This window comes from Panicum hallii, chromosome 5, assembly GCF_002211085.1.
Source record: "Panicum hallii strain FIL2 chromosome 5, PHallii_v3.1, whole genome shotgun sequence".
In the NCBI taxonomy this organism is placed as follows: Eukaryota; Viridiplantae; Streptophyta; class Magnoliopsida; order Poales; family Poaceae; genus Panicum; species Panicum hallii.
The window spans coordinates 13127415-13149828 of record NC_038046.1 but is presented as its reverse complement, the minus strand read 5'-3'; the positions used below and the strand labels follow the sequence as shown (position 1 = coordinate 13149828).

At 45.2% G+C, this 22414-nt stretch overlaps 5 protein-coding genes and 2 non-coding genes across 8 annotated transcripts; 3 read left to right on the top strand and 4 right to left on the bottom strand.

Moving 5' to 3' along the window:
- Positions 1 to 41: 41 nt before the first annotated feature.
- Positions 42 to 191, bottom strand: LOC112896044. The gene has a single exon (XR_003229334.1). It is a non-coding gene; the product is annotated as a U4 spliceosomal RNA (small nuclear RNA).
- A 134-nt stretch (positions 192 to 325) lies between these two features.
- LOC112891918 (high mobility group B protein 14) lies at positions 326 to 3209 on the top strand. Its single transcript, XM_025958923.1, has 5 exons — positions 326 to 705; positions 1576 to 1633; positions 1705 to 1749; positions 2704 to 2784; positions 2896 to 3209. The coding sequence occupies exons 1-5, from the start codon at positions 545 to 547 to the stop codon at positions 2926 to 2928; spliced, it is 378 nt and encodes a 125-aa protein (XP_025814708.1). The 5' UTR covers positions 326 to 544; the 3' UTR covers positions 2929 to 3209.
- Positions 3210 to 3367: 158 nt separating this feature from the next.
- On the top strand, positions 3368 to 3440 carry TRNAR-ACG. Its single transcript has one exon. It is a non-coding gene; the product is annotated as a tRNA-Arg (tRNA).
- An 89-nt stretch (positions 3441 to 3529) lies between these two features.
- Positions 3530 to 5704, bottom strand: LOC112891914 (GDSL esterase/lipase At4g10955-like). Of its 2 annotated transcripts, XM_025958918.1 has the most exons (3): positions 5568 to 5704; positions 4819 to 4965; positions 3530 to 4741 (listed from the first exon to the last, which is right to left on the bottom strand). In XM_025958918.1, exons 2-3 carry the CDS (start codon positions 4920 to 4922, stop codon positions 3727 to 3729), a joined length of 1119 nt encoding a protein of 372 aa, XP_025814703.1. In that variant the 5' UTR covers positions 4923 to 4965; positions 5568 to 5704; the 3' UTR covers positions 3530 to 3726. The 2 variants fall into 2 exon arrangements, with proteins under 2 accessions (XP_025814703.1, XP_025814702.1); XM_025958917.1 differs by having other exon boundaries at positions 3530 to 4965.
- LOC112891915 (uncharacterized protein At4g18257-like) lies at positions 5253 to 7900 on the bottom strand. The gene is made up of 3 exons (XM_025958920.1): positions 7422 to 7900; positions 6287 to 6601; positions 5253 to 5749 (listed from the first exon to the last, which is right to left on the bottom strand). The coding sequence occupies exons 1-3, from the start codon at positions 7772 to 7774 to the stop codon at positions 5569 to 5571; spliced, it is 849 nt and encodes a 282-aa protein (XP_025814705.1). The 5' UTR covers positions 7775 to 7900; the 3' UTR covers positions 5253 to 5568.
- A 6003-nt stretch (positions 7901 to 13903) lies between these two features.
- Positions 13904 to 15660, top strand: LOC112891917. The gene is made up of 3 exons (XM_025958922.1): positions 13904 to 14282; positions 14941 to 15009; positions 15098 to 15660. Exons 1-3 carry the CDS (start codon positions 14099 to 14101, stop codon positions 15412 to 15414), a joined length of 570 nt encoding a protein of 189 aa, XP_025814707.1. The 5' UTR covers positions 13904 to 14098; the 3' UTR covers positions 15415 to 15660.
- A 16-nt stretch (positions 15661 to 15676) lies between these two features.
- LOC112891916 (cytochrome b561 domain-containing protein At4g18260-like) lies at positions 15677 to 17800 on the bottom strand. The gene is made up of 4 exons (XM_025958921.1): positions 17080 to 17800; positions 16757 to 16918; positions 16519 to 16667; positions 15677 to 16429 (listed from the first exon to the last, which is right to left on the bottom strand). The coding sequence occupies exons 1-4, from the start codon at positions 17215 to 17217 to the stop codon at positions 16120 to 16122; spliced, it is 759 nt and encodes a 252-aa protein (XP_025814706.1). The 5' UTR covers positions 17218 to 17800; the 3' UTR covers positions 15677 to 16119.
- Between the last annotated feature and the right edge of the window lie 4614 nt (positions 17801 to 22414).

Below are 22414 nucleotides of genomic sequence, written 5' to 3'. Positions count from 1 at the left end.
GGCTCTGACGGCACGAACAACTTTTTTGCTTCGAATTGTAGGGCTTTCCCTCCTCCGAAAAGGAGGAGCCCTTCCAGAAATTCTCAGTGGCCCACAGGGCCAAAGAGGGGGTTTGGAAATAGTTTTCAACCAGCAATTGACGCGCCTCGGTATGACCTCACTAGCTGCGTCATTGCCCCAAGCGCAAAGATGGTTTCTTCCCGAGGCCTGCCCGCTCGTCTTATACTCGAATCACTCCCTCGCGCTTTCCTTGCTAGCCGATGTGGTACAATTCAGCGAAACCACATCAGCAACCCAACCACTATCCCACCCTGCAACCATTTCTTTGGGCTGCCGTGCTCTGAAAGCCCATTCAGTGGCCTGCGCTGGTAACACTTACGGCCCACGAGAGGTTGAGAGCTCAGCGGTCAGGTCGTCGTCTCCCCATCCCGTGCGCCTCTCCCGTTCTCTATCCTCTCTCATCTGGCTCCTCCACTCCTCGAGCTCCAAACCTCGCGTAAACCCCAGCCCCCGCGCGCAGAGGAGAGCGGATTGCCTCCGCGGGATGAAGACGAGGTCGCAGACGACGCCGAAGCCCCTCAAGACGGTGGCGCTGGCGCCCAGGCCCGACAGCCCCAAGCGGAGGCCGAGACCGATGCCGAAGCCGGCGGGGAAGGGTGACCCCCGCGCGCCCAAGAAGCCACCCACCGCCTTCTTCTACTTCATGTATGTTCCGCGCTGCGTCTGCGCCTCGTTTCCTCCCTTCTGCCACTAATCTGCTACGGATTCCGTCTCTGCTGCGTGACTGCTCTGCCCGCGGCGCTGGGATTGGCTAGTTTGCGGTATTAGGGGCTTTTTTTTTTAAAAGCTGACTGTATGGTAGTGCCATGTGTTTGTGCGCTGCCGTCGGACGGACTCGCCATTGTAGCTCCCTAAGACCTAGTCCAATCAGGTTTTTACCTAGGCTTATGCACTGCAGATTTTAAATTTGCAATTGCTTGCATTTGATTTGGGATGCTGGGAGGTTAGGATAGTGTAAGGTATCCTTTGGTGAAGCAGTTTCAATTCTTCTGGTGCTTTGCTCAGAATTCGCCTCTCTGCCATAGATTGCGTAGAGGCAGGTTTTAGTTTTCATGATTCGGTCTCAGTTTCAGATTTTCAGAGTTTAGATCGTTGGATAATATCAGATTAGTGACATTTCCATACAACACCATTTCAGATGGACACCGACTGTCTTTCTGATGTGAAGAACATCGGACTTGCCATAGCAATCAGCTTTTTGCACATAGTCCAAAGTATACTGGGAGCTGGTTGACTTTATCACTGATTTATAAACAAAATCGTGTATGTTGTTAGTTAGCAGATTTTTTATGGTTTCAAAATTTTTAGTTCCCGCTGAAGATAACGGCAATAATCACATTTGATTTGTTTAACCTTAATTCTTTATGCTGCATCCATTCACCTCCATTTGAAATATTGCTTGCGACTCAAGTTTTCTCACGTATCTTTAGGTGTAACACAAATGCGAAAGTTCTTTCTGTTGTTTGCCTTTGTGTGATATGCCAGTTTTTAATGAAGCTGTATGTTGTGTTGAAGGGAGGATTTTCGGAAGACTTATAAGCTGGAAAATCCAAGTGTAAAGTCAATGCGGGAAGTAAGTCTCCATCACTTTAGTGTTGGATCTTTAAACTTTGTAGTCTTCTAGTAATATATCTTGCACTGCAGATAGGAAAGGCATGCGGCGAAAAATGGAATACGATGTCGTTTGAGGTCAGTATTTCCTCCTTACAGCCTGATAGTTGTGTTGCATTAGGTAGGTATTACTCTTTATGCTTCTTGCTGGTGTAAATTGGTTAGTAACACTACATCACCATGCTGGTGCATATTTAAATACAGTGGAGTGGATATGTTTTGCATATACTTTTTTCCCCCTGATGAACCAGTTTATGGAAAGCAGTACTTGTGGATCAGAAAATCACTTTACAATGTTTAATTTGGTTCATATCCAGTTTAAAGAACATAAGCTATTGCCTCTTTTGTTTTTCCTCAAACGGTGAAGAAGCAATTTCCTCTGGCACCCATCTCTTATTTAAATTCTTTCTGTCTATAGGCCAAATGGTAGAACTAATTTCCTTGTTTAATTTGTTACAGCTATGGCAAATTCATTAATAAGTTTATGCTTCAGAGAGTAGGAAGGGACTTTTTTTTTTTGAAAGGAAGGGACATGCTGGCATGAATTGTCTGAACTGTCAACTTTCCTGACGTACAGTCTCAAAATGAATTTGTGGGCACTGTAGCAAATTTTGGACTATGGCACTTTTGCTGTTATTTTGTATCGGTCAGGTGGTGTATAGTTGTGAGTTACTGTCTCAGTATTTGACCTCCTCTATTGTGAGTAGACATTGTTTACTCAACCTTGCTTTGGTGCAATTGAGCTATTCTCTTTCTGTGCATGCTAGCAAACCACAGGGAAAACAAAAACAGTATGATTTCTTCTTTGGTGCCTGGAGCTCTGCCTTTCATTTTAGGTAGAAAGAGAGTACAAGGACAGCAATGCAATACCAGGCCAAAGCCCTTGGCCTGGACTTACCGCATCCATGAGCCATATGAGCTATGAATTTAAAGACAACCTATGAATTCTTTGAAGCCACAAATATTGAGTGCTCCTATAAGGTTATGAAAATTTCTTTTAGAAAATATTAGTTTTACTTCATTCATTTACAGGAAAAGGTGAAGTATTATGATATAGCTACCGAGAAACGTGCAGAATTTGAGAAGGCGATGATTGAATATAACAAGAAAAAGGTGCATATTTCACATGTTTTTCCTCCTGCACAATCTTTCTATTCTTATGAGTGAGATCATAATCCATTAATCCTCTTCCATAACCTCATGTTTGTTTTATTTTCCCATCAGGAAAGTGGAGAGATGTCTGAGGAATCCGATTAGGACTAGAGCTGAAGATTTTGCTATTCCAATTTCGGATGGTTCACCGCTACTGGTTGAATCAATCAATTGTATATTACAGAACTCAGAACTGTGATTTGTAATGGAATTTGTAGATACCAGTAGGAGTCTTCAGTTCATGCACAATTGTGTCATCTGTAATAGACTGGTCGTATTTAACTGACACAGAGTCATTGGTGATTCTAGTCTGGACAGAACTTGCTAACTGCTCGATTTGTTCGCTTCGCACTAAATATAGAATACCTGTAGTAAAGATTGATGAACACACTGATTGTTGTACCTGGACTAAAATTCATAGCCTATCCAGAAATCTGAGATGCCGTATCGGAGCTTAGTTGCCTGGTAGTTTTGGTTGGGTTTAGGCACCAATTTTTGTGTACCTTTCTGTTATGATAATTTGACAACGCTCCATTTCAACAGCGACTCCGTGGCCCAATGGATAAGGCGCTGGTCTACGGAACCAGAGATTCTGGGTTCGATCCCCAGCGGAGTCGTTTCTTGTTTTTTTTTTCTTTCTCCGATGGTTTCGGGGGACGGGGGCGATTCATTGCTGACCCAGCAGCAGGCCAGCAGCCAGCAAGTCTTTTAAAAATTTGGGGGTGTGCACACTCTTGTGCTTGAATTTCAATTCGCCATAACCATTTTGTGTACAATAAATTGCATTTGGAATGTTCACATTCACTCACGAAGGGTTCATCATCCGTGTGCTCAGCTCAGCATGACCAATGCGTGGCTTTATTGTTCAAAGCCTTGTCAACTGGTACAGCACTACAGCCAGCCTCACATCTGCGGCGCGCCCGGCGGCGGTGCGTAGAGCGACCTGAGCTGGCGGTCGATGAGCTTGCTGTGGTTGAGCACCACCTGCAGCTCGACGTCGTCGGCCCACCACTGCTGCAGCCCGTGCGCGTCCAGGAACTTGGTCGGCCCCTTGGACACCAGCACCATCCTCGCCAGCCCCGCGCTGCTCATGCCGCCGACCCCTCCCGCCGCCGTCTTACTGCTCCCGCCCCCTCCTCCTCTGGCCGTCACGGTCGCCGTCCCGGCCACCGCGTCGGTGTAGTAGCAGCAGATGTAGTCATTGGTGTTGATGTACAGGTGCGGCAGCCACTTGGCCGTCCCCGCGCGCTCCAGCGTCGGCGCCTTGGCCGCCTCGCCGCCGCTGGCGTCCACCGCCGCGGCGGAGCCCACGTAGGGCAGCCAGGCTCGCACGCGGCCCCACATCTCGCCGGCCGTCTCGGCGAAGCCCCTGAGGCTCGTGGCCAACGACACGGACGGCGGGTTGAACACGTGGCACTCCACGAACACGCCCTCCTTGGCCAGCGCCTTGCCCACCTGCAGCGCGAACCCGGCGCCCAGCGAGTGCCCGCCCACGCACACGTTGCGGGCGCCGTGCCGGCGCGCCGCGGCGCGCAGCGCGGCGAGCGCCCCCGCGAAGCGCACGGAGCCCTTGAGGCTGTCCCAGGCGAGGAACCGGAGGTCGTCCACGACGTCGCGCCGGAACGTGGCCCCGCTCAGCAGCGTGCCCCGGAGCGCCACGACGGCGGCCGGCGCGCCGGCGGGGCGGAACGGGGCGTAGCCGGCTAGCAGGGCCTGGCGGTCCCACTCGAGCACGGCGCCGTAGATGGAGCCGTCCCGCTCGTCGACGAGCGTCTGGGCGAGCCTGTACATGAAGTGGCGCCACCACTGCGGCGCCAGGCCCGTGCGCGCGTCGCGCTTGTCCTGCCGGTCCAGCTCCAGCAGGTACACGCCCTGGATGAAGCATGCGACCACCATTCGCCGGTAGTTGGGATCCTTCCTGCGTGCATACAATGTAGAAGACTGGATTGTAACACAGAGCTTTGGTTGGAAGAAGTGAAGGTGAGAGCAACTGACCAGCTTGAACGGAGGAGATCCCACCAGCTGGGGGACGATAGATGCCGCGGGCCGTACACTTCGAAGGCCTCGCCGGCTTTCTGGCTTGGCACCGCACCGGCCATTGTTCTCCGGTGAGGTCGTGGTCGGGCGGTCTCGTCTCCTGGGCTTTAATAGCACAAGGGGAATAATTTAGAGGCCGGATGATATGCCGTCCAGCAAGAACTGTTTGTACCAAGTTGGAGAAAGAATCACACAAAGCGCGAATTTTACTTTCTATCCATGGGTTTCTCTACACCGCCGGCTCCTATCCTATCAAGGGAATATGGAACCTGCTTCTTCCTCCTCCCGTTTGAGCTCTACCAAGTTATTTTCACAACTTTTAGACGGCTAGAACTCACTCAACTCAGACAACTAAGAGAGTCTACAACATTCGCCAATAACTGTTCGGCTTCGCATTAACACATACCGTACAGAAATGGAGACACCAAACATTATGGGAATATGCTCCAAAAATAACCAAACATAAAAAAAAGGAATAAAGCTGAAGAAATATGGGGTGATGGTATATCGAATGTCTCGGAAAATGAAGATGCCATTGCCTAGATTTGTGTACAACAATATTCTGCATGACCAACTGTACATACACACCATCATTTCCTGAGTTTGACTTTACTGGATCAAAAAGGAACACTTGCAGAGCGTGTTGAATCAGTTGCATGGTTGCATGATCTACTGTGCTGCTACTTGTAAGAAATGCAAGGACATACACTAGCTAGCTGGTAGGTCATCACTGGCTGTAGAGGCCTGTTTTTCAGCAATCAACTTCTCCAGCCGTTTCTTGAGGTAAGCTTGCCTGAGTTTCTCTCTACGAGCAGCATCCTGCTCTTGTCGCCGAGATCTCACTGTTAAAGCCTTCTGCCTTGCCTCGCTTACTTCTTCATGAACCTCCCTGCAGATGTACATGTTGCAAGTTAATCAAAGGCCAGCAACACACGATTGTGCAAAGAGGACATAATACTGCCAAGAGAATTCGAGATGATAAATTCGAGAAATTCAGTTGTATATTGATATCACCTGGTGGCAACGAATTTCACAAATCTCACCATGGCAGTAATATAGATATTGTTCAAAAATGATATCAAGCGACAACCAAACAATACATACATATGGGTCTTTCATCTTGAGATTTCAAATCAGGTACCTAATGAACTTACTAGAAGTGATCAAGTGATTGAACATAGAAGATTGTGGTACACAATTAGACAACACCCAAAATCTCATAACAAAAGCTCAATTCATATTCATCAGGCTGTCTACATATGCACCAAATGCTCAATTCGTATCCTGCAATTGCAGGTGCTAGGAATATAGTATCATTTTTCCTAATTTGATTATTCATCTCTTCTACAGAAGCAAATTTACTTTGACCGTCAGAGAATCAATAAAGTGCAAAAAAATGAGAGTGCTTTATGCAATATAACAGTACCTCACAAAGCGCTTGTGCTCATCTCTGTCGATTGTAGTGCCTGCTCGACCAAGACCCATTGGCTTGGCATTTGACATAGAATCTTCATGATCATTTACTGGCTCTACAGCATCAGAGGCTTCATGCCTGCTCTCGGGCATCCGAGGCTCATAGACACGATCGAAACCTTTTTGGTAGAAATCCACACAATATTTCTCCTTGTCTTCTTCATCAGGTAGCTCGCCTCTGGACAATTTTTCATACAACTCTGCTTTCTTTTCTAGAGCCGCATAGCTTGCAGAACCATCCTTCACGGCTTTAAGTTCCAACTTATCTCTGTGGGGAAAAAAAAGAACACAGAAGAGACAACAGCTCTGGTCAAGACTCAAAACTGACAGCACACACAATTTTATTTTTTTGGAAATATATATGAGACTGTCAGCAGAATTTAGCAGAAAACAGTTGTGTTGACAACATGACATTTGAAAATGTTGTATAAACAGTCAAATAACTGGGCTTATGTTGAATGGAAATGCTTAACTGCAAAGTAACAAAGAAAATTGTGACTAGGGAATCAGTTAATTGAACGGAGCAAGAGAAAAAAGATGGAAATTGAAATTGTCATGCGTTCTATCTCTTGTTTGTTTCAATTCAATGCTGTCAGAGAATGTTGTTTAGGATAAACCAAAGTCCCATGACATGGTTAAGTGTTGACAGTAGCTTCATTGTTTTGTTTCCAGTGGTGAAACTGCAAAGAAAATGCTTAGAAAGTGTTCTCTTCTCATTCAGCTACAATGTGAATCACATTCCCTTATATCATCATGACTATAAGAGTGATCAGGATCAGTTAGCAGTTAGCACTCGACCATCCTATTGGAGTAGAGAAATGATAAGGTACTGATACGCTGAAAGGATTAAATTTCCTAGTTTCCTACATATGCTACATCAACAAATACTAGAAAGCAAAACACAACCAAATCTTGTAGAATTTGCAGGCCAATCTTTTACAAGAGCTCTTATATTAACCATCTAGGGCATCCAATTTCATCAAGGGCACGCAAAGGTTCATCAATTCCACCCAAAATTACAATCAAATGGTCATGCAACAATTGCGTGAACTGATTATTTGTGTAAACAATGAGCTGAGAGAACATACTTGTGGGCCCTGGCGTCAACGCCGGAGTTTTTGGCCCCGAGGGGATCTGAAGGTGCGGAGCGTATCTTGGCGCGGCGGAACTCCCCGCCGGAAGCGGCGGCTGCGACGGCGCCAGGGGCAGTGGGGTTGCGGGCCTCCTCCTGTGTGCGGTAGAGCTGGGCCTTGAGGTCGAGGATGGAGGCGGCGCCCACGCCCTCGATGGCCTTGTGCTTCTTCGGCATCACCGCCGATTCCGTCAGCCACCCCAGCGACTCCATCCGCCGCTCCTTCGAGGCGCCCTGCTGCTCCGGGGGCGGAGGCTGCGGCTGCGTCGCGCCCGAGGAAGACGGCGCTGTCGCTGCCGGCGACGACATCGCGGCGGCGGTGGCCGCGTCGGGAATCGGGAGAGGACCGGTGGGGAAAGAGAGAGGAGGGAGGTCGGCGTGGGCTGGGCTTGTGGGAAGGTTGTCTGGTGAGATGGCCGTGGTCTCTTGGGCCGATTCCAGGTCCACGCGCCAATCAACCACAATCAAGAGGTGTGGTTCCTAGAATTTTTTAAAAAAAGATAAAAAACATTAAATTCGGAAAAGGGAAGTCGGTTGCAAATAATTCGAAAAATAGGTACCTCCCGCCCGTTGATCGGGCGGGAAACATGGGGCCGCGGACATCCCGCCCATCCAGCGGGCGGGAGGTCCCCCGAGGGCCTCTTGGCAAATAAGAAAGTTATCATATTTGCGAAGAGGTCCCTACGGGGGCATCCCGCCCGTTGGACGGGCGGGAGGTGGTGCCGAGGGGCATCCCGCCCGTTAGCCGGGCGGGAGGTCCTCCGGCTATATATAAGCCCCCACCTGCCCCAAAATTATCATTTTATTCAGCAAAAACCAGAAAAAAAAAAGAAAAGGAGGAGAGGAAGAGAGAAGAGGAAGCGGCGAAGCCCTGTTCACACGTCGATTTGGAGGTATATTCTCATTCTAACCGTATAATTACTTCAAAATAACTATAATCTAGGAAATATTTCTTAGAGTAGTTATGTTTTGAATAGTTTTTAGTATTTTTAATTGTGTTTAGTATAATTTATATTCTGAATAGTTTAGATTCTGAAAAATAAAATCTGGGAATCGCTAAAACTTAGGGTCATTGTGTATTAATATGTAGTATAACTAGTTTATTAATGATTGACAGATATGTCTTCCGAGAAGGGTATTTTCAGTATATATTACGGAGAAGGAAATGTGATTTATGGGCCGAATGTGGTAGATTTAAGTGAATTCAATTGTGCGGTCAAAGGAATTACCAGACCGCACGAGAGGACATTTGAATTCCTAAGCAACTGGTTAATGAGGGGATTAAGGATTAATCAGAAGACACACACTGTGAGTGTTCAGTGCGTCATAAATCGTACCACTCACGCTTTGATCTTGGAGCTGATGCCACTTGCGAGCAACAAGAACTGGTTAACTTATCTGCAAAATGTAAGTTATTGGAAATGGCCATTGGTACTTCTTATCAGTGTGCACTAGAACCCTTTGATAAATATTGAACCTGCTCCGGAGGATGAAAATATTGATGAAGAATTTGATAAGGCAAACATTGAGGCAGGTGGCACCGCAGCACCTCAATGCGTGGCTGATGAGGGCGAGAACATACCCTTTATTGTTGAACAGCTGCAAGACAAAGAACGTGAATTGGATGAAGCAATAAATGCCGATTCGTCTAATGATGACGATGATGTGCCTGAAGAATGGGCAAGCAGCGACTTCAGTCATCTTGTTGTAGATGACGGATCTAGCATGCCTTCAGATTACAGGGAGAATGAAATTGTCCAGAGTGCGAGGTACCACTCAATTGTCCGTGGCGGGTGCATGCTTATAGGGATAAATGGAAAGATTATTGGGAATGCTCAATTGTCATTCAGCACACATATTATTTGTCGGGGGTGCAGAAGATCCATCGCAACCTTATATCGTAATACATTGTAAATGAGATGTACGGGATGATAGTAGAGAACATGTCATATGAACCAAAGTCTATTATCAGGCATATTCAGAAAAAGTACAAGTATACCATCTCGTACAGCAAGGTATGGAGTGCAAAACAGAACGTGTTGGAGATGAGGTTTGGTACGTTCGAGGCTGCATATGATAATATTCCTCGATTGCTGGCCGTCCTATGTCAGAGAAATTCTGGAAGCTACTGTAACCTGAAAAGTCTAGACAGAGTAGAAGGTTCGCCCTACATATTGCAGCGGGACTTTTTCAGCTTGGGTCTATGCATTAACGCATTCCAACGCTGCCAGCCTCTTCTCTGCATCGATGGGACCTTTCTCACAGGAAAGTATAGATTGCAAATGCTGACAGCTGTTGGAGTGGATGGAAACAAGCAATTGCTTCCTGTTGCTTTTGCTTTTGTTGAGAGTGAGAACACAGACAGTTGGTACTGGTTCCTGAAACGGGTTAAGCTTGCAGTCGTTCGGGATAGGAAAGATGTCTGCCTGATTCATGATCGTCACGCCGGCATACTGAGGGCAATACTAGATTTGCAGGAGGGGTGTGTGGAGACCGGAGAGCCGCCCAAGTGGCGTGATGTTCGCAGTAGGTGGTGCATGAGACATATCGGTGCAAACTTTTTCAGGCAATTCAAGAACAAGCACCTTATGGATATGTTCAAGAGGCTATGCAAGAAAACGTATCAGCAAAAATTTAACAAGCAGTGGCAGAAACTTGATGAACTGACCGGGAAGAAAAGAAGCGAGGACGCATCAAAAAACAGAACTGCACAGGATGAAACAGAGGCTTTGTGTCCTTTGCCAACAGATACTGCACGTACTCGCAGAAGGTCTGGGTCAGCGGTGAAAACCTTTTCTGAATGAATTGAGAATGAACCGAAAGAGAAGTGGGCGTTACTTTACAATACCGATGGTGCAAGGTACGGCATAATGACCACCAACTTCGCCGAGGTTTACAATTGGATGCTGCGAGGTGTTCGTGGGCTTCCACTGGTTGCAATTGTGGAATTCATCGTTCGCGGGTGTACCAATTACTTTAGAGATCGGTTCATTAAAAATCAGACATTCATGCAAGATCGTGACAGATATTTTGAAAAAATGATGACAGAATATATGACTAAGAAGGCAGCTAGCGCCCGGCTACACCACGTACGGCACACCACACAGGAGCTCAAGTTTGAGGTATCTTCTAAAGACAGAGCGCGACGTGGCATGAGACGTCAAACTCCTGTAAAGGAGTGCATTCTCAAATTTGATGGAACTTGTTGTTGCTCATGCATGAGGCCAAAGTTGCTGCACGTACCTTATTCTCATGTAATGACTGCTTGTGCGGATATTAAACATCTTGTCGATATATATGTTTCCCATTACTTCAGAAAGGAGACAATTGCCAGCACCTGGCAGTATGAGATCTATGGGTTCCGTTTGATTGGATCGTTCACCGAGACAGCGAATCCTGTTATATATATTCTAGACCCAAGATCAGCACGGGTTAAGAGAGGGCGCCGTCAGACACGGCGTATTCGTAATGATATGGATGAGTAAGAGCTCCGTTCGAGGATACAGCGCTGCAGTGCATGTAATTAGATTGGACACACGTATAAAAGTTGTCCAAACAATGATGCTGGCCCTAATTCTGCTGAAGCTGGCCCTACAGGTGATTCTACAGATGGAAGACCTCCGGTTGCATCAAGAAGTGGGAGACGTCGCCGATCGAGTGCTACTGCGTCATCAGGCATCATTTAGTTGTAATTTTATTTGAACGTTGTTTGCTCATGTGTAATATTTGCCGCGTTGAGTTTGTATCAGACCTGGATGTGTATTTGTAATATTTGTCGCATTGACTAAAGACAGAATATTTGGATTCATGTATTTGTAATATTTGTTATATTTGTAATGTTTGTTATCATATTATTTTATTTTTAATGGCTTCATGTATTGTACTATCGTAATATTTGGATTCTACGTTGCAAAATATTATCGTTTAACCATCTTCGTACGAGTTTTAGATACCGTAATCTTCTTCGTAAAATTGAATTAAAATTTTATATGCATACATAAGAGTATGGCGAAAAAATCTTGTATTTGAAAAAAATCTGAATTTTAAATAGTTTGTGAAACATAAATTCTAAGAAAATATAACAAAAATCATAAGCAGGGCACCTCCCGCCCACTGGCCGGGCGGGATGCCTCCCGCCCGCTGGCCGGGTGGGATGCCTGCCTCAGGGACCTCTTCGCGAATAAGAAAAGTTTCTTATTCGCGAAGAGACCCTCGGAAGGGGCCTCCAAATATTTTTGGAACCTCCCGCCGCCCGGCCCCACGCCTCCCGCCCGATCAACGGGCGGGAGGTACCCATTTTCCGAATTTTGATCGGGCGGGAGGTACCCATTTTCCGAATTTTTCCCATCCGGCTCCCCTTTTTTGAATTTTATTTTTTTATGCTCTTTTAAAAAAAACTCGTGGTTCCTATATATGTTCCGGAAAATTTTTTTAACGTATCTTCCGATGTTTGAGGTCCATGCGGAGGGAAATTAACGGACGAAGACGTGTGGAGCAGCAAGTTCCGCTTCCGCGCATGGCTAGTTTGTGAAGGGGAGCAGGACAGGTGTCGGCATCTAGTTGGCTGCCGTGGGAGGTATTGGATGGATTTCTCTTGGACGCGAAACTTTGATTTTGTTTTTCTTTCAAACTATAAGGGTGTTTTGGATTCTGTTCGAACTAGGATGTTACTTAGATTTTATAGAACGAAACAAAATCCAATATAAATATATTTTATTTTCTAAAAGAATAGAACATTCATGTATTTATTCAACATTTTGGTATATATCTTCAACATGTTTTAGATACTATCTCAACATTTCCACATAAAATATTGAAGTAGTTTATTGGAATTGTTGAACTACATTTGAATAAATGTTGAGTATAAAGTACATCTAACACCTTTCTTGTACGGCATCCGTCCAAGCTTGTTGCTGCATGTTCTGCTCTGCTCAATGTTGTAGTCCTGCATGCAGCTCACAGGATTCAAAATCCAAGCTTTGTATTGTTGGGCTGGGCGACGGCGCAAAACAATTATGGGCTATGGTGGGCCGTGCCTACAGAGGATACTGGGATCCAGTGACTTAGTCCGTATTACACTGAATGTTTGTATGCTAACTAGATAAACTAAATATGATCTAACTATAAAACTAATTGCATAAATAGATATTAATTCAGAAGATGAATCTATTAAGTCTAATTAATTCATCATTAGTATATATTTACTGTAGCACAACATTATCAAATCATGGACTAATTAGGCTTAATAGATTCGTCTCGCGAATTAGCATCCATTTACGCAATATTTTTATAATTAGCATATATTTAATACTTCTAATTTGTGTCAAATATCCGATGTGACGGGGACTTATTCTTAATCCCTGGAACCAAACAGAGCCTTAGAGCATCTACAAGAATTTTTCTAAAATCTACTCTCTAAATCACCATTTAGAGAGTTATTTGAGTGAAATTTTATTTCTATATCTTTGTACTCTTCAATAGTTTTTATATATCTTATGCGTAGTCTAGAGAGCAATTCTCGCTCTCCATCTTTGACTAGCGAGAAATTCGGAATAGAGAAGATTTATATTTAGATATCCAATTGAAGAGTCTGTTGGAGGGTAATTTGTTTACCAAATATCTATTTATAAAGATATAAAGAGTCTCTTGGAGATGCTATTAGATAGCTTCCCCGGAATAGAAAAAAGTCCAGTTTACACCCTTGAATTATCATAAAAGTCCGATTTTCAACGATCAACTACAAAACCAAGCAATATAGGCCATCCAACTATCAAAATCGTGCAAATTTGGTCCTCTAGGTGGTTTCAAAGATGGTTTTTCATTTTGTGAAAATGTAAAATATATAATTTTAAACTAAAAAATTTATAAGTAATTCTAAAAATGTAGCCTATCTAACACTCTACTTATTAGTTATTCAAATGCAATTTTTTCACGTTCATACTATTTGGTTGCTTGTAGTTATGCCCGTTATTGTTAAATAAATAAGTTTTAAATAGAGAAATAATAGATATGTTACATGTTTTGAAAAAATTGATAGTAGTTTTATATTTTTGCTGATTTAAAATGGATTAGTTTTAATTTTTTAGATTTAATTAGAATTTTTTAAATATTTTTTAAAAATACAAAATTATATTTGAAACTATTCAAATGTTAAGTTTGCACGATTTTGACAGTTATATAACCTATTATCCAATTTTATAGTTAAAGATTGAAAATAAACTTTTAAAATAATTTAAGGTGTAAACCGGATTTTATCGTCGGAATATACATGGGAGCCCCCGAATCAAGAGAGAGCAGCAGCAGGCTCGTGTTCGTTCCAGAGAAAAATATCGTGGGCCGGCCCATCGCTAGATCCAAACGAAGCTGGAACAACATGTGGTGCGCCGCGGCCGTGTGGCACCTGGCAACGCTTCGCTCTCCCAGTCCCGGAACCCCTCGCCGGCCGGCCACGCCATTCTGTGGTGGAGACGGGCGGCACCACCGGCGACGCAAAAAAATTGGGAATTTGATTTGAAATAGCCCTCGACGAAGCGAATACTCGTTCTGCTGATATGCTCCCTTCGGCGTTCGGCCCCTTCCTCTCTACCTTCGTTGGCAACCTGCGCCTGCGCGCGTCGATCGATCCATCCGTCCATGGCGTGCAGCTTCTCCCCTTCCTCCGCCACGAGGCTCCAGGCCTTGGACGCGGTGGCGGCGGCGGGCGTGAGGAACGGCAGGGTTCCTGTCAGGGGCTCCGTCGCCCCCGCGCAGCGGTCGCTCGGCTGCTGCAGGGCGACCGCACGGCAGGAAGGCGCCACCCAGGAGCCCAGCGTCGCAGGTACCTCACCGCCTGCTCCTCGGCTTGTCACTTTGATTGGAGCCATCCGTGACTAGCATGCTCTGCACTAAAAAGAAGTATTAATTAGGTTTGGTTGAAGTGCTTCCTTGCTTGATATGCACCGGGGTACCGAACATGACCACACGGCTGCTCCAGTAACAATTATGTTCCCATTAGAGGGAGCAATTGAAATTGTGCACCCACAGGCTACAGTTGTTTGTTCATATCAAATTCAGTAATTTGTTGAACAAGGTGGTGATAAGCGATATTGAGATGGAATAACATGTATAATGCTTGCAATTGTAGGAGCTCTAGAAAATTATTTTCAGTTGTAGGATTTTTTTTGTTATGTTTGCTTCAAGCGTACGAGTATTAGAGAAATAAATGTAAGTCCAAGACAACGTTTGGTATGAGATTACGCATTTATGCTAATTATGTTCTTTTACGAAAAAAGAATGCGAATCCATTAACTTGCCCGTTAAAACAAATTTCAGACGAAACACAGAAACACCCATTGCTAAGTATCAGAATGTTAGATGTTTGAAGTGTGATTGCTGCTGCTACTTACTAGTGTCAGATGTTTCAAGTATGAAATATGAATATCGCCATTTTGATTTACTAAATGAAGTGGCTAATGTTACCATGTTGTGTTCTGAAGTTTCTTCGGCCCGTACACAGTTGGACCTCCTGGAACAACTGACGTCCACTACACCTGATGGCACCGCTGGTAAGTCTATGTTTACACACAGTTACAAAATTTCGTTCTCATGCCTGATCCAAATGACTTGTACGGCAACTAAGAAAGGGTTCATCAGGCCTAGAGAATGGTACACTCCCAGAACCCCGTCAGCGCTCTACTATCCGCGAGCAACTGTTGGCGCTGGCCAATGGTAAGGTTGGCGATGACGAGTTCACCCTCCCATTGGGCAAGAAGCTGAAGGAAGGCCTGAAGAGACTCAACTCCCTGACGGTGTCGCAGAGGAGGAACATCAAGAGGCAGGCCATGCTTACCCAGGTCAGTGGACGGAACGACTCAGTGTTCTTTGCGACCGTTGGGGCGTTTGTACTCGTCCCACCTTTTGCCATTCTAGCCATTGCAGTCCTAACTGGTTATATCCAGCTCTTGCCTTGAACATGAAGGTGCAGGCAGGTTCTTTAACTTATCATCTCCAGACTGTCATATAGAAAGATGTTTTTGCTCTACATTAGAAATGTATATATATTTATACATAGAAGCAATTTGTATGTGGGGTAAGTAGGTTTTGTGTGGAAGATTGTAAGCACTTGATGTGGCATAGATTTAGCATAAGAAACATCTATGGATCGATATGTACACAACGAGGAAGAAATGCAGAGTACTGAATGCAGACAGTAATAATAATAGAGGTGTAACATGCATAAAAAAAGGTCACGTGTTACAAATTTATAAGGCGATCTCTTCCTGTCTTTAGCCCTTGAAATGCTGCATATCCTAAAGTGCTAATTTGTGACAAACCTGTGAACATGGACACTAAGCACAGTTCTGAACATTTGGCCCCAAAAGACATGCTAGTATAATGATACAGCTGTCTGCCAACCGATCAACTTTCCAAATGGTTGCTCTAATGGGAACCCAGAGGTCGATGTGCAAGATTCAACACCAGAGGCTTCAGTCCTCTGCATTCTCAACTCAACTGTAAAAGCTGTACAATATTCTGGAATGCACACTCTCACATGTTCTAAAGAACGTCACACCTCTCAAAGCAAACAAGTTACCAAACCATTAGCAACATTACTATCTTCTTCAGCAAACTGTACAGCACCTCGCCTTCCAATATTGCCTTTCCATTTGGAGATCTCACTCTTGCACGATAGCTAACTCTTTCCGAAGGGTGGTCGGATAGGTTCTTCGATTATCGGTAGGCCTTAGCTGCTCAACGGAGGCGTGGCCTTGCTTCATCATGTAGCTCCACCTGTCTATCATGAGGTAGAAGAAACCCAGGAAGATGACCTCAACGGTGAGGAGGCCAGTCCAGAGCCTCACGCTCTTGGCGGTTCTCTCATGGTAGGTACGAAGGCCAATGTAAACATTCACGATGCCCGTGGCGCAGATTGCGATTCCGAGGAACCAATGGAAGAAGTACCATAGACTCCTCACCTTAACACCTCTGTAGAAATGAGACAGGATATGGCTTAGGTTCTTTTGTAGGAAATATGGAAAAGTTGCTGTCATGCATATGGAAAGTTGTATCTCAACCTTTCTGGCCTGAAGAAACCGATAATTGGCTGGAGCCACATGACTCCATACAGTGCCAATCCTACTCTTTGGTGACTGTTACTGAATGCGTTTTCAAAGTTCATCAACGACAGTACCGCGCCACCTGTTGCAAGAAGGACAGCTGCAACCTGCAAACCCAGTTGAGCACACGAGGAACACTATAGCAGAAGCATTTGTAATAAGGAAATGTTGTCTCAAGCAGAAGATGCAAGCAGACCTGCGAAATCACATGACAATAGAAGACGAGTCGGATGCATCCGCCGTTTTGTGATTTGCTTGACATTCTAACTAGTATTATCCCTAATGGCATCAAGAAACCGAACGAAGACCAATGGAACAATGCGTGTAGCTTGAGCTGAAATGATACTCTGGGTGTCATCTGAAAAAGTAAGTTTTTGCAATCAGTAGTGTAACACTGCTTATACTAAAAACCATAGAACATATAAATCAACAAAGACTAAGTATAATTCAGAACTAACAACATCCTACAGTGTAACTAAAAGATCTCAAAATGGATTCAATAAAATAACTTTTGATTACCTCCAAAGGACTCCCAGTCTTGTTGTGGCTCTGATTGAGAGTCTCCGTGGAATTTGAGGCGCCATTGGACGGCGCAAGAAGCAAAAGAATCACAAAGCTTGTGCACACGAGGAGCAGCCTTCTCCCAGACGCTAGCATTTGTGTCAATCAATCGACCACCCCGACTCAGCAAGACAGCAACAAGCACACAGAACTAACCTCCTCCTAAACCGGAGAAGGATCACCAGGCACAGAATTCCCTTGCCGACTCTGAACAATAGCAGGAGAAGAGGAGTGGCAGATTAAACTCAAACATGTATCTCTCCCTTCCACACTCACTCATGCTGCCTCAAACTTCAGAGGCATCCTTTCTTCCAAACTTCTGAAACGCTCCTTCACCACGCAAACCACACCAGTCTGAAGATGAATAATGAGACTAGAAGCAACAGCTAACGGGATAGATATCACACGGTTCTAGATAGCGTGGGATTGCCCTGTGGTTTGTGTGGGAGGTTTTGGTGTGGTGATCATGGAAGCTCCCCGTTCGCTCGGTGCTCCGCAATATATTATGGCGTGCTTCGGCAGCTCTGCGTGGGGGGACCGACCGGGGGGCGGAGCCGAAATGAGAGGAGGGGGGGAGGCCTTTTGAGCGCATTTCGCCAAGCTTTTTACAGCCCCGGGGCGTGATGATATGATGGTGTGGTAGGGCGACGAGGGGAGGCTTTTCCTGTGTGGTAGTCCGGCACGGGCAGGTGCGGTGGTGCGGGACGCGGCAATGAACTGATTGCTCTCTCCGTCGTGCGCGCCGCCAGCTGAAACGCAGGGCTTGGTTGGATTGGGTGATCCCTGCTCCGGTGCCGGCCAGCTGTTCGCGGCGCCGGCCGGTGCCAGTAAAAACCGGCGTCCGGTTCTGTCATATGGCCCACTCCCTAGGGCCGGCGGCAGCTGGTAAGCAGTGGACGGCCGGTATGCAACGGGAACTTGGGCTTGCAACTGTATGTGCCGTTGCTACCTCCTCTTGTCACCAACTCCATGTCCAATCGTGTCTGATCTCTTGTGCTCATGCATGGGCTTGTCCAGAAGATACCTCCTGGCTAGCTACAAGTTTGATTTGGTGTAGCTGTCTGCTGTCACTTTGGTTCATGTGATTTTTGGCTGCAAAGCAGATTACGGGAAAGGTGAAAAGAACAGATTGACAGGGGTCGTCAGATTTGTTGCATGGCGTAAGAGGCCGCCAAGCTAGTAGTCGTTGCTAGTGGGAAGTTCAGTTAACTAGTCCCACCCACCTGGTCCTGGAGAGTCTCCTCTCCTTTTTCTGGATCTACCTATCGATCACTTCCGTTGGGTGCTGAAGACTTGCAAGGTTTCTACTTGCAGGACTGCAGAAATGGTACAGAGCAACGTGCCGGCTAGTATGTTAGATTTCTTGATGCAGCAGTGCTGAGTTATGATTTCCAAGAAGTGGTAACTGTATTACCAAGATGATATGACAGGTATTAATCATGAATGTTAGCACCCTTACCGTTCCCAATCGAACTAACCGATTGTTCTTAACGGTTACTCATCGTAGGTTGAAACCTAGGCTGGTCTAGATCGCATCATTCTTGGCCATCTGCTGAATATCAGAAGGTTTTGGAAGTTCAGAGCATCTTCTGCATTCAGCTGGACAGTGTAACATTACGGCAAATTGTATGTCCCCTCCATCCTCCAAGCATTGCAAGGTGACAGGTCTAATTCTACCAGTGAAAGATTTGGGATACTTTTGATAATCACCTTGCGATGCATAGAGAGGGAACGTACAATTTGTCATTTTAAAATGTGGAACCAAACTGGTCCATGCCGCCCTTTTCCTCTAAATATTTAAACTGGCGATCGCCAATGATGAGCTTTTAGTGGGAGATAAAAAGCTAATGACAGCACATCATGACTCGCCATTTTCTACTCCTAAACACAATAATTTCTCCCAACTTTACCCCTAGCCGTGGCGTAACCCGACAGGGGGATACCGATAAACCACGAGATAATGTTCGATAAATCCTGTCATACGGTGTCGAAATTATACTCTCACGAGCAGACCAGGACACCAAATGGCAGGCATGCTATGAGTTCCATTCTTGTGCAGCAGTCTCACTCATTAGATCCTGCAGTCCTGGACCATTTCTTGGTCTGCCCATGGAAATCCAGTGAGGAGACCAGTGGAAAAGGTTAGAGATACACATGGCAGCCTTTGATCCCCATGCCACCATCATGTTGCTGACTTGCTGTGTATGCATGGTTCTTCTCAGCTCCAACACTGATCAGCAGTTGCAGTTCAGCACCACAGAGTTCTATTGGTTGCTCCAACTTCTGAAGGATAAAATATGCTGAATGTGCAATCTTGCAGTATGGTGTACACAAGCAGAGGCAGTTGACACCGACATGTGGTTGCAGAAGCTGAAACTGATACAGTTGAGCCCAACTTCTTGTTGCAGGCACTGATGCATCCTCCACAGACGGTCGATCACCTATCTACTTTCTTGGAATATAAGCCAGTAAGCAGCTAGGCAGCGAGCTAAGCAGCTCAAGGGTTTGGAAATGCAGTTCGTTCGAGGCATAATGATGGCTGCGATCTCCTTTCCAACAAACGCAATTCGCCAATGATCTGATGAGCTCTCCACCGGAATTCCGTCTGTTCGTGCTGGGGTCCGAGTGAGTGGCCAAACCAGGCGCAGGATCGCATCAGTGATCAGTGCCTGCTGATTAGCCGGTGGATTAGGTTTGCTGCTGGTAACTGCTGCTATGTGATGTTCCTTCATGGAAAGATTGTTCATGTGGAACGCGTGGGAAAATACACCAATTTGGAAAGCTTCATCCATGCCCACAGTGAAGTACTGTGGAATGCGGATCTGTGACGTATGAGGATTTTGGTCAATCTTGCAATGACAAGCAGTAGATGCTAGTGCACATGCATGTCACTTGCAGTGCTTTGTCCGCTAACCCAATTGCGTTTTTTCTTTCTTTCTTACGTTTCCAGATTTCAGTTAATCACGTAATTAGATGTGCTGATGGCATATCCTCGTAATATGGTGTACCTAATTATTTCCCAACGGAAACATGCCTTTTTCTGGCCAAACTTTTTCACTACACTTGTTTCTTTTTGTCCAATAAGATAGGCACACGATGCAATGTTTAGTGTATCTTTTGCATGAAGTGACAAAAGACCTGTTTAGAAAGAGGAGCGCTTCATTTTGCTTTGTCCCTACACAAAGAAAAAGGGGGCAAAAAAAAAGAACGTTAGAAAGAATTTGTTAGGGAGTACGAAATGTTTCCTTTTATAAATCTATTTGGCACCACTGCTTTGCAAAAGAAACCTACCAACTATGGCTTCTAGAAGACTAGAAGCCAGATTAACCTCTGAAGAAATGGTAATTTGTTTCTAGCCTAGTATTTCAAAGTCAAATGGTTAGAGAATTTCTCTCTTTTTTTTTGAAACACAGTACAAAACGACCCTGGAAAAAAATGCACACTTACCCACAGGTGCAGCTGCTGAGTTCTAGTACATGGTATAAAAGAAATGCAGTTAGCTGAGACGCTTGCTTGCACGTCCCATCGACTCGGTTGCTGATGAGTATCACCCTTTTGTCATTGCGTCAGTTGACCTTTTGCTCCGCATATCCCAGGATGTCGAGGCGATTTGATTTGCCAACCACCAGCTGCTTAATTTCCTCTATGCGAAGGGAAAGCAACAAAAGGCACTCAAAACTAGCCTATCCATCCATTGTTGTACAGGATGATCTTGTGGACAATGCCATGATGAAAACACCGGTGGCCTACGGAGTAGCAGTGTGGCCTAGAGGTATTCAAAAAACACAAAGTACTATATGTAACAATCTCCTCCAAGGATACGATCATGAAAAGAAATATGCAGATAAGCTAATGCCTTTTTTTACAGGAGGAGCAAGATGATGAACATGAGTAGTCGGTAACGATTTTTTTTTTTTACATTATTGGCATTCTTTTCGCATAGTTGGCACGGTGAACGCGGCCCAGCAGTATGGTGTTTTGCGGCACCGACCTGTGTTGAGCAAATTATTGCTCAGGAATGTAATGTACTTTCATAGTAACGAAGTTTCTCTCTTTTTCTAAAAATATATATATTAATTTAAACGGACTGAAACATGCAGAAGTACTCCGGTTTGTGTCAGACCCGGGGCCACCGGGCTGGGCACGTTACGAAGTTTAAGAGATTAAGCCCGTCTTATCTCTTATTCATTCTGTTTATCTCTTGTTTATCCCGTTTAAATAGGAGATAGAGCTAACCAACACGGAGAGGATCTACTCGAGATGTGTTCTGGCGTGATCCCTCGACGGGAGTTGGTTAGCATCTTTGTAACTCTGACCTCTCGGATATATAAGGGAGGTCAGGGACCCCTCTCAAAAGAGAAGATCATTAGGTCATTCTACATCGAAGGCAATACAAACCATACAGGACGTAGGGTGTTACGCTCCGTGCGGCCCGAACCTGTCTAAGTCTTGTGTTCCTTGCACCTTCGAGTTCCTGATCTCGGCGTCTCCTCACCCAAAACTTACCACCTTGGGCATATCCCTCGGTGGGCAGCCGGTTAAACACTGACAGTTTGCACGTGTTTTTCCGTCAAAAAACAAAGAAGATGAGGTTTTAGTATATTTGTGAGGTGCGACTAATCATAGATGGCTTATAGCTTTAACCTTTAAGGTTTGTATATCATAAAATTTGCTTACATTATCAAAAGTGAAAGCTTTTACGTTAGATTATACTTTACTGTTAGAAAAAACATGATATCTCCCTTAATATAATTAAGGTAGATCGTATGATGGCATCATTCGTTCTCAAAGCGCGGGAGAAGAGAAGAGAAGAGATCGGAGGTATCTAGAAAAGCTACCGTCGTCTCAGCATGGTCCCTGAACTACAATGCTCTAGCATTAGATCAGATTGTTTTCCTTGAGCCGCTTTTTCTGTCACACGACTGATTGTGATTGCTACTCGTGTCAAAAGGTCTGCAGCCTGCAGGTAAGAATGGGGCACGTCAAAAGCCTACTAGGCTCATCATGGGGAGCATGCCAACGCCAGGTCATCGAAAAATCAACGTGGTGTGACACGTGTTATTTCAAATATTTCCTGTCGAACATATTGTTTAATAAGTAATGCGCACATGGGCATAGCTGGGAGTAGGAAGAATGTAAGATCACACAACTCTACCGTAAATGTTTTTAGGTTTGATGACTGTATACACCTCTGATTGTGCCGTTATAGTCTTAAGTCAGAAGTTAGACTTATTTTGTCTAAAATACAGAGATTTTCGTGAGTAGAGTGCTACTCCCTCCGTTCCGCATCTAG

What these genes read in the sequence shown, in the direction of transcription:
- LOC112891918 (XM_025958923.1), top strand. Translation starts at nt 545, where the DNA reads ATGAAGACGAGGTCGCAGACGACGCCGAAGCCCCTCAAGACGGTGGCG. An exon ending in GTGTAAAGTCAATGCGGGAA is followed by an intron (nt 1,634 to 1,704) that starts GTAAGTCTCCAT and finishes CTTGCACTGCAG; the next exon opens with ATAGGAAAGGCATGCGGCGA. An exon ending in TTGAATATAACAAGAAAAAG is followed by an intron (nt 2,785 to 2,895) that starts GTGCATATTTCA and finishes TTTTCCCATCAG; the next exon opens with GAAAGTGGAGAGATGTCTGA.
- LOC112891914 (XM_025958917.1), bottom strand. Translation starts at nt 5,588, where the DNA reads ATGACCTACCAGCTAGCTAGT. An exon ending in TGACCTACCAGCTAGCTAGT is followed by an intron (nt 4,966 to 5,567) that starts GTATGTCCTTGC and finishes GTGCTATTAAAG; the next exon opens with CCCAGGAGACGAGACCGCCC.
- LOC112891915 (XM_025958920.1), bottom strand. Translation starts at nt 7,774, where the DNA reads ATGTCGTCGCCGGCAGCGACAGCGCCGTCTTCCTCGGGCGCGACGCAG. An exon ending in GTTGACGCCAGGGCCCACAA is followed by an intron (nt 6,602 to 7,421) that starts GTATGTTCTCTC and finishes TTTTCCCCACAG; the next exon opens with AGATAAGTTGGAACTTAAAG. An exon ending in GAGCACAAGCGCTTTGTGAG is followed by an intron (nt 5,750 to 6,286) that starts GTACTGTTATAT and finishes GTACATCTGCAG; the next exon opens with GGAGGTTCATGAAGAAGTAA.
- LOC112891917 (XM_025958922.1), top strand. Translation starts at nt 14,099, where the DNA reads ATGGCGTGCAGCTTCTCCCCTTCCTCCGCCACGAGGCTCCAGGCCTTG. An exon ending in CCAGGAGCCCAGCGTCGCAG is followed by an intron (nt 14,283 to 14,940) that starts GTACCTCACCGC and finishes TGTGTTCTGAAG; the next exon opens with TTTCTTCGGCCCGTACACAG. An exon ending in TACACCTGATGGCACCGCTG is followed by an intron (nt 15,010 to 15,097) that starts GTAAGTCTATGT and finishes AGGGTTCATCAG; the next exon opens with GCCTAGAGAATGGTACACTC.
- LOC112891916 (XM_025958921.1), bottom strand. Translation starts at nt 17,217, where the DNA reads ATGCTAGCGTCTGGGAGAAGGCTGCTCCTCGTGTGCACAAGCTTTGTG. An exon ending in ATTGTCATGTGATTTCGCAG is followed by an intron (nt 16,668 to 16,756) that starts GTCTGCTTGCAT and finishes CTGGGTTTGCAG; the next exon opens with GTTGCAGCTGTCCTTCTTGC. An exon ending in GGTTTCTTCAGGCCAGAAAG is followed by an intron (nt 16,430 to 16,518) that starts GTTGAGATACAA and finishes TCATTTCTACAG; the next exon opens with AGGTGTTAAGGTGAGGAGTC.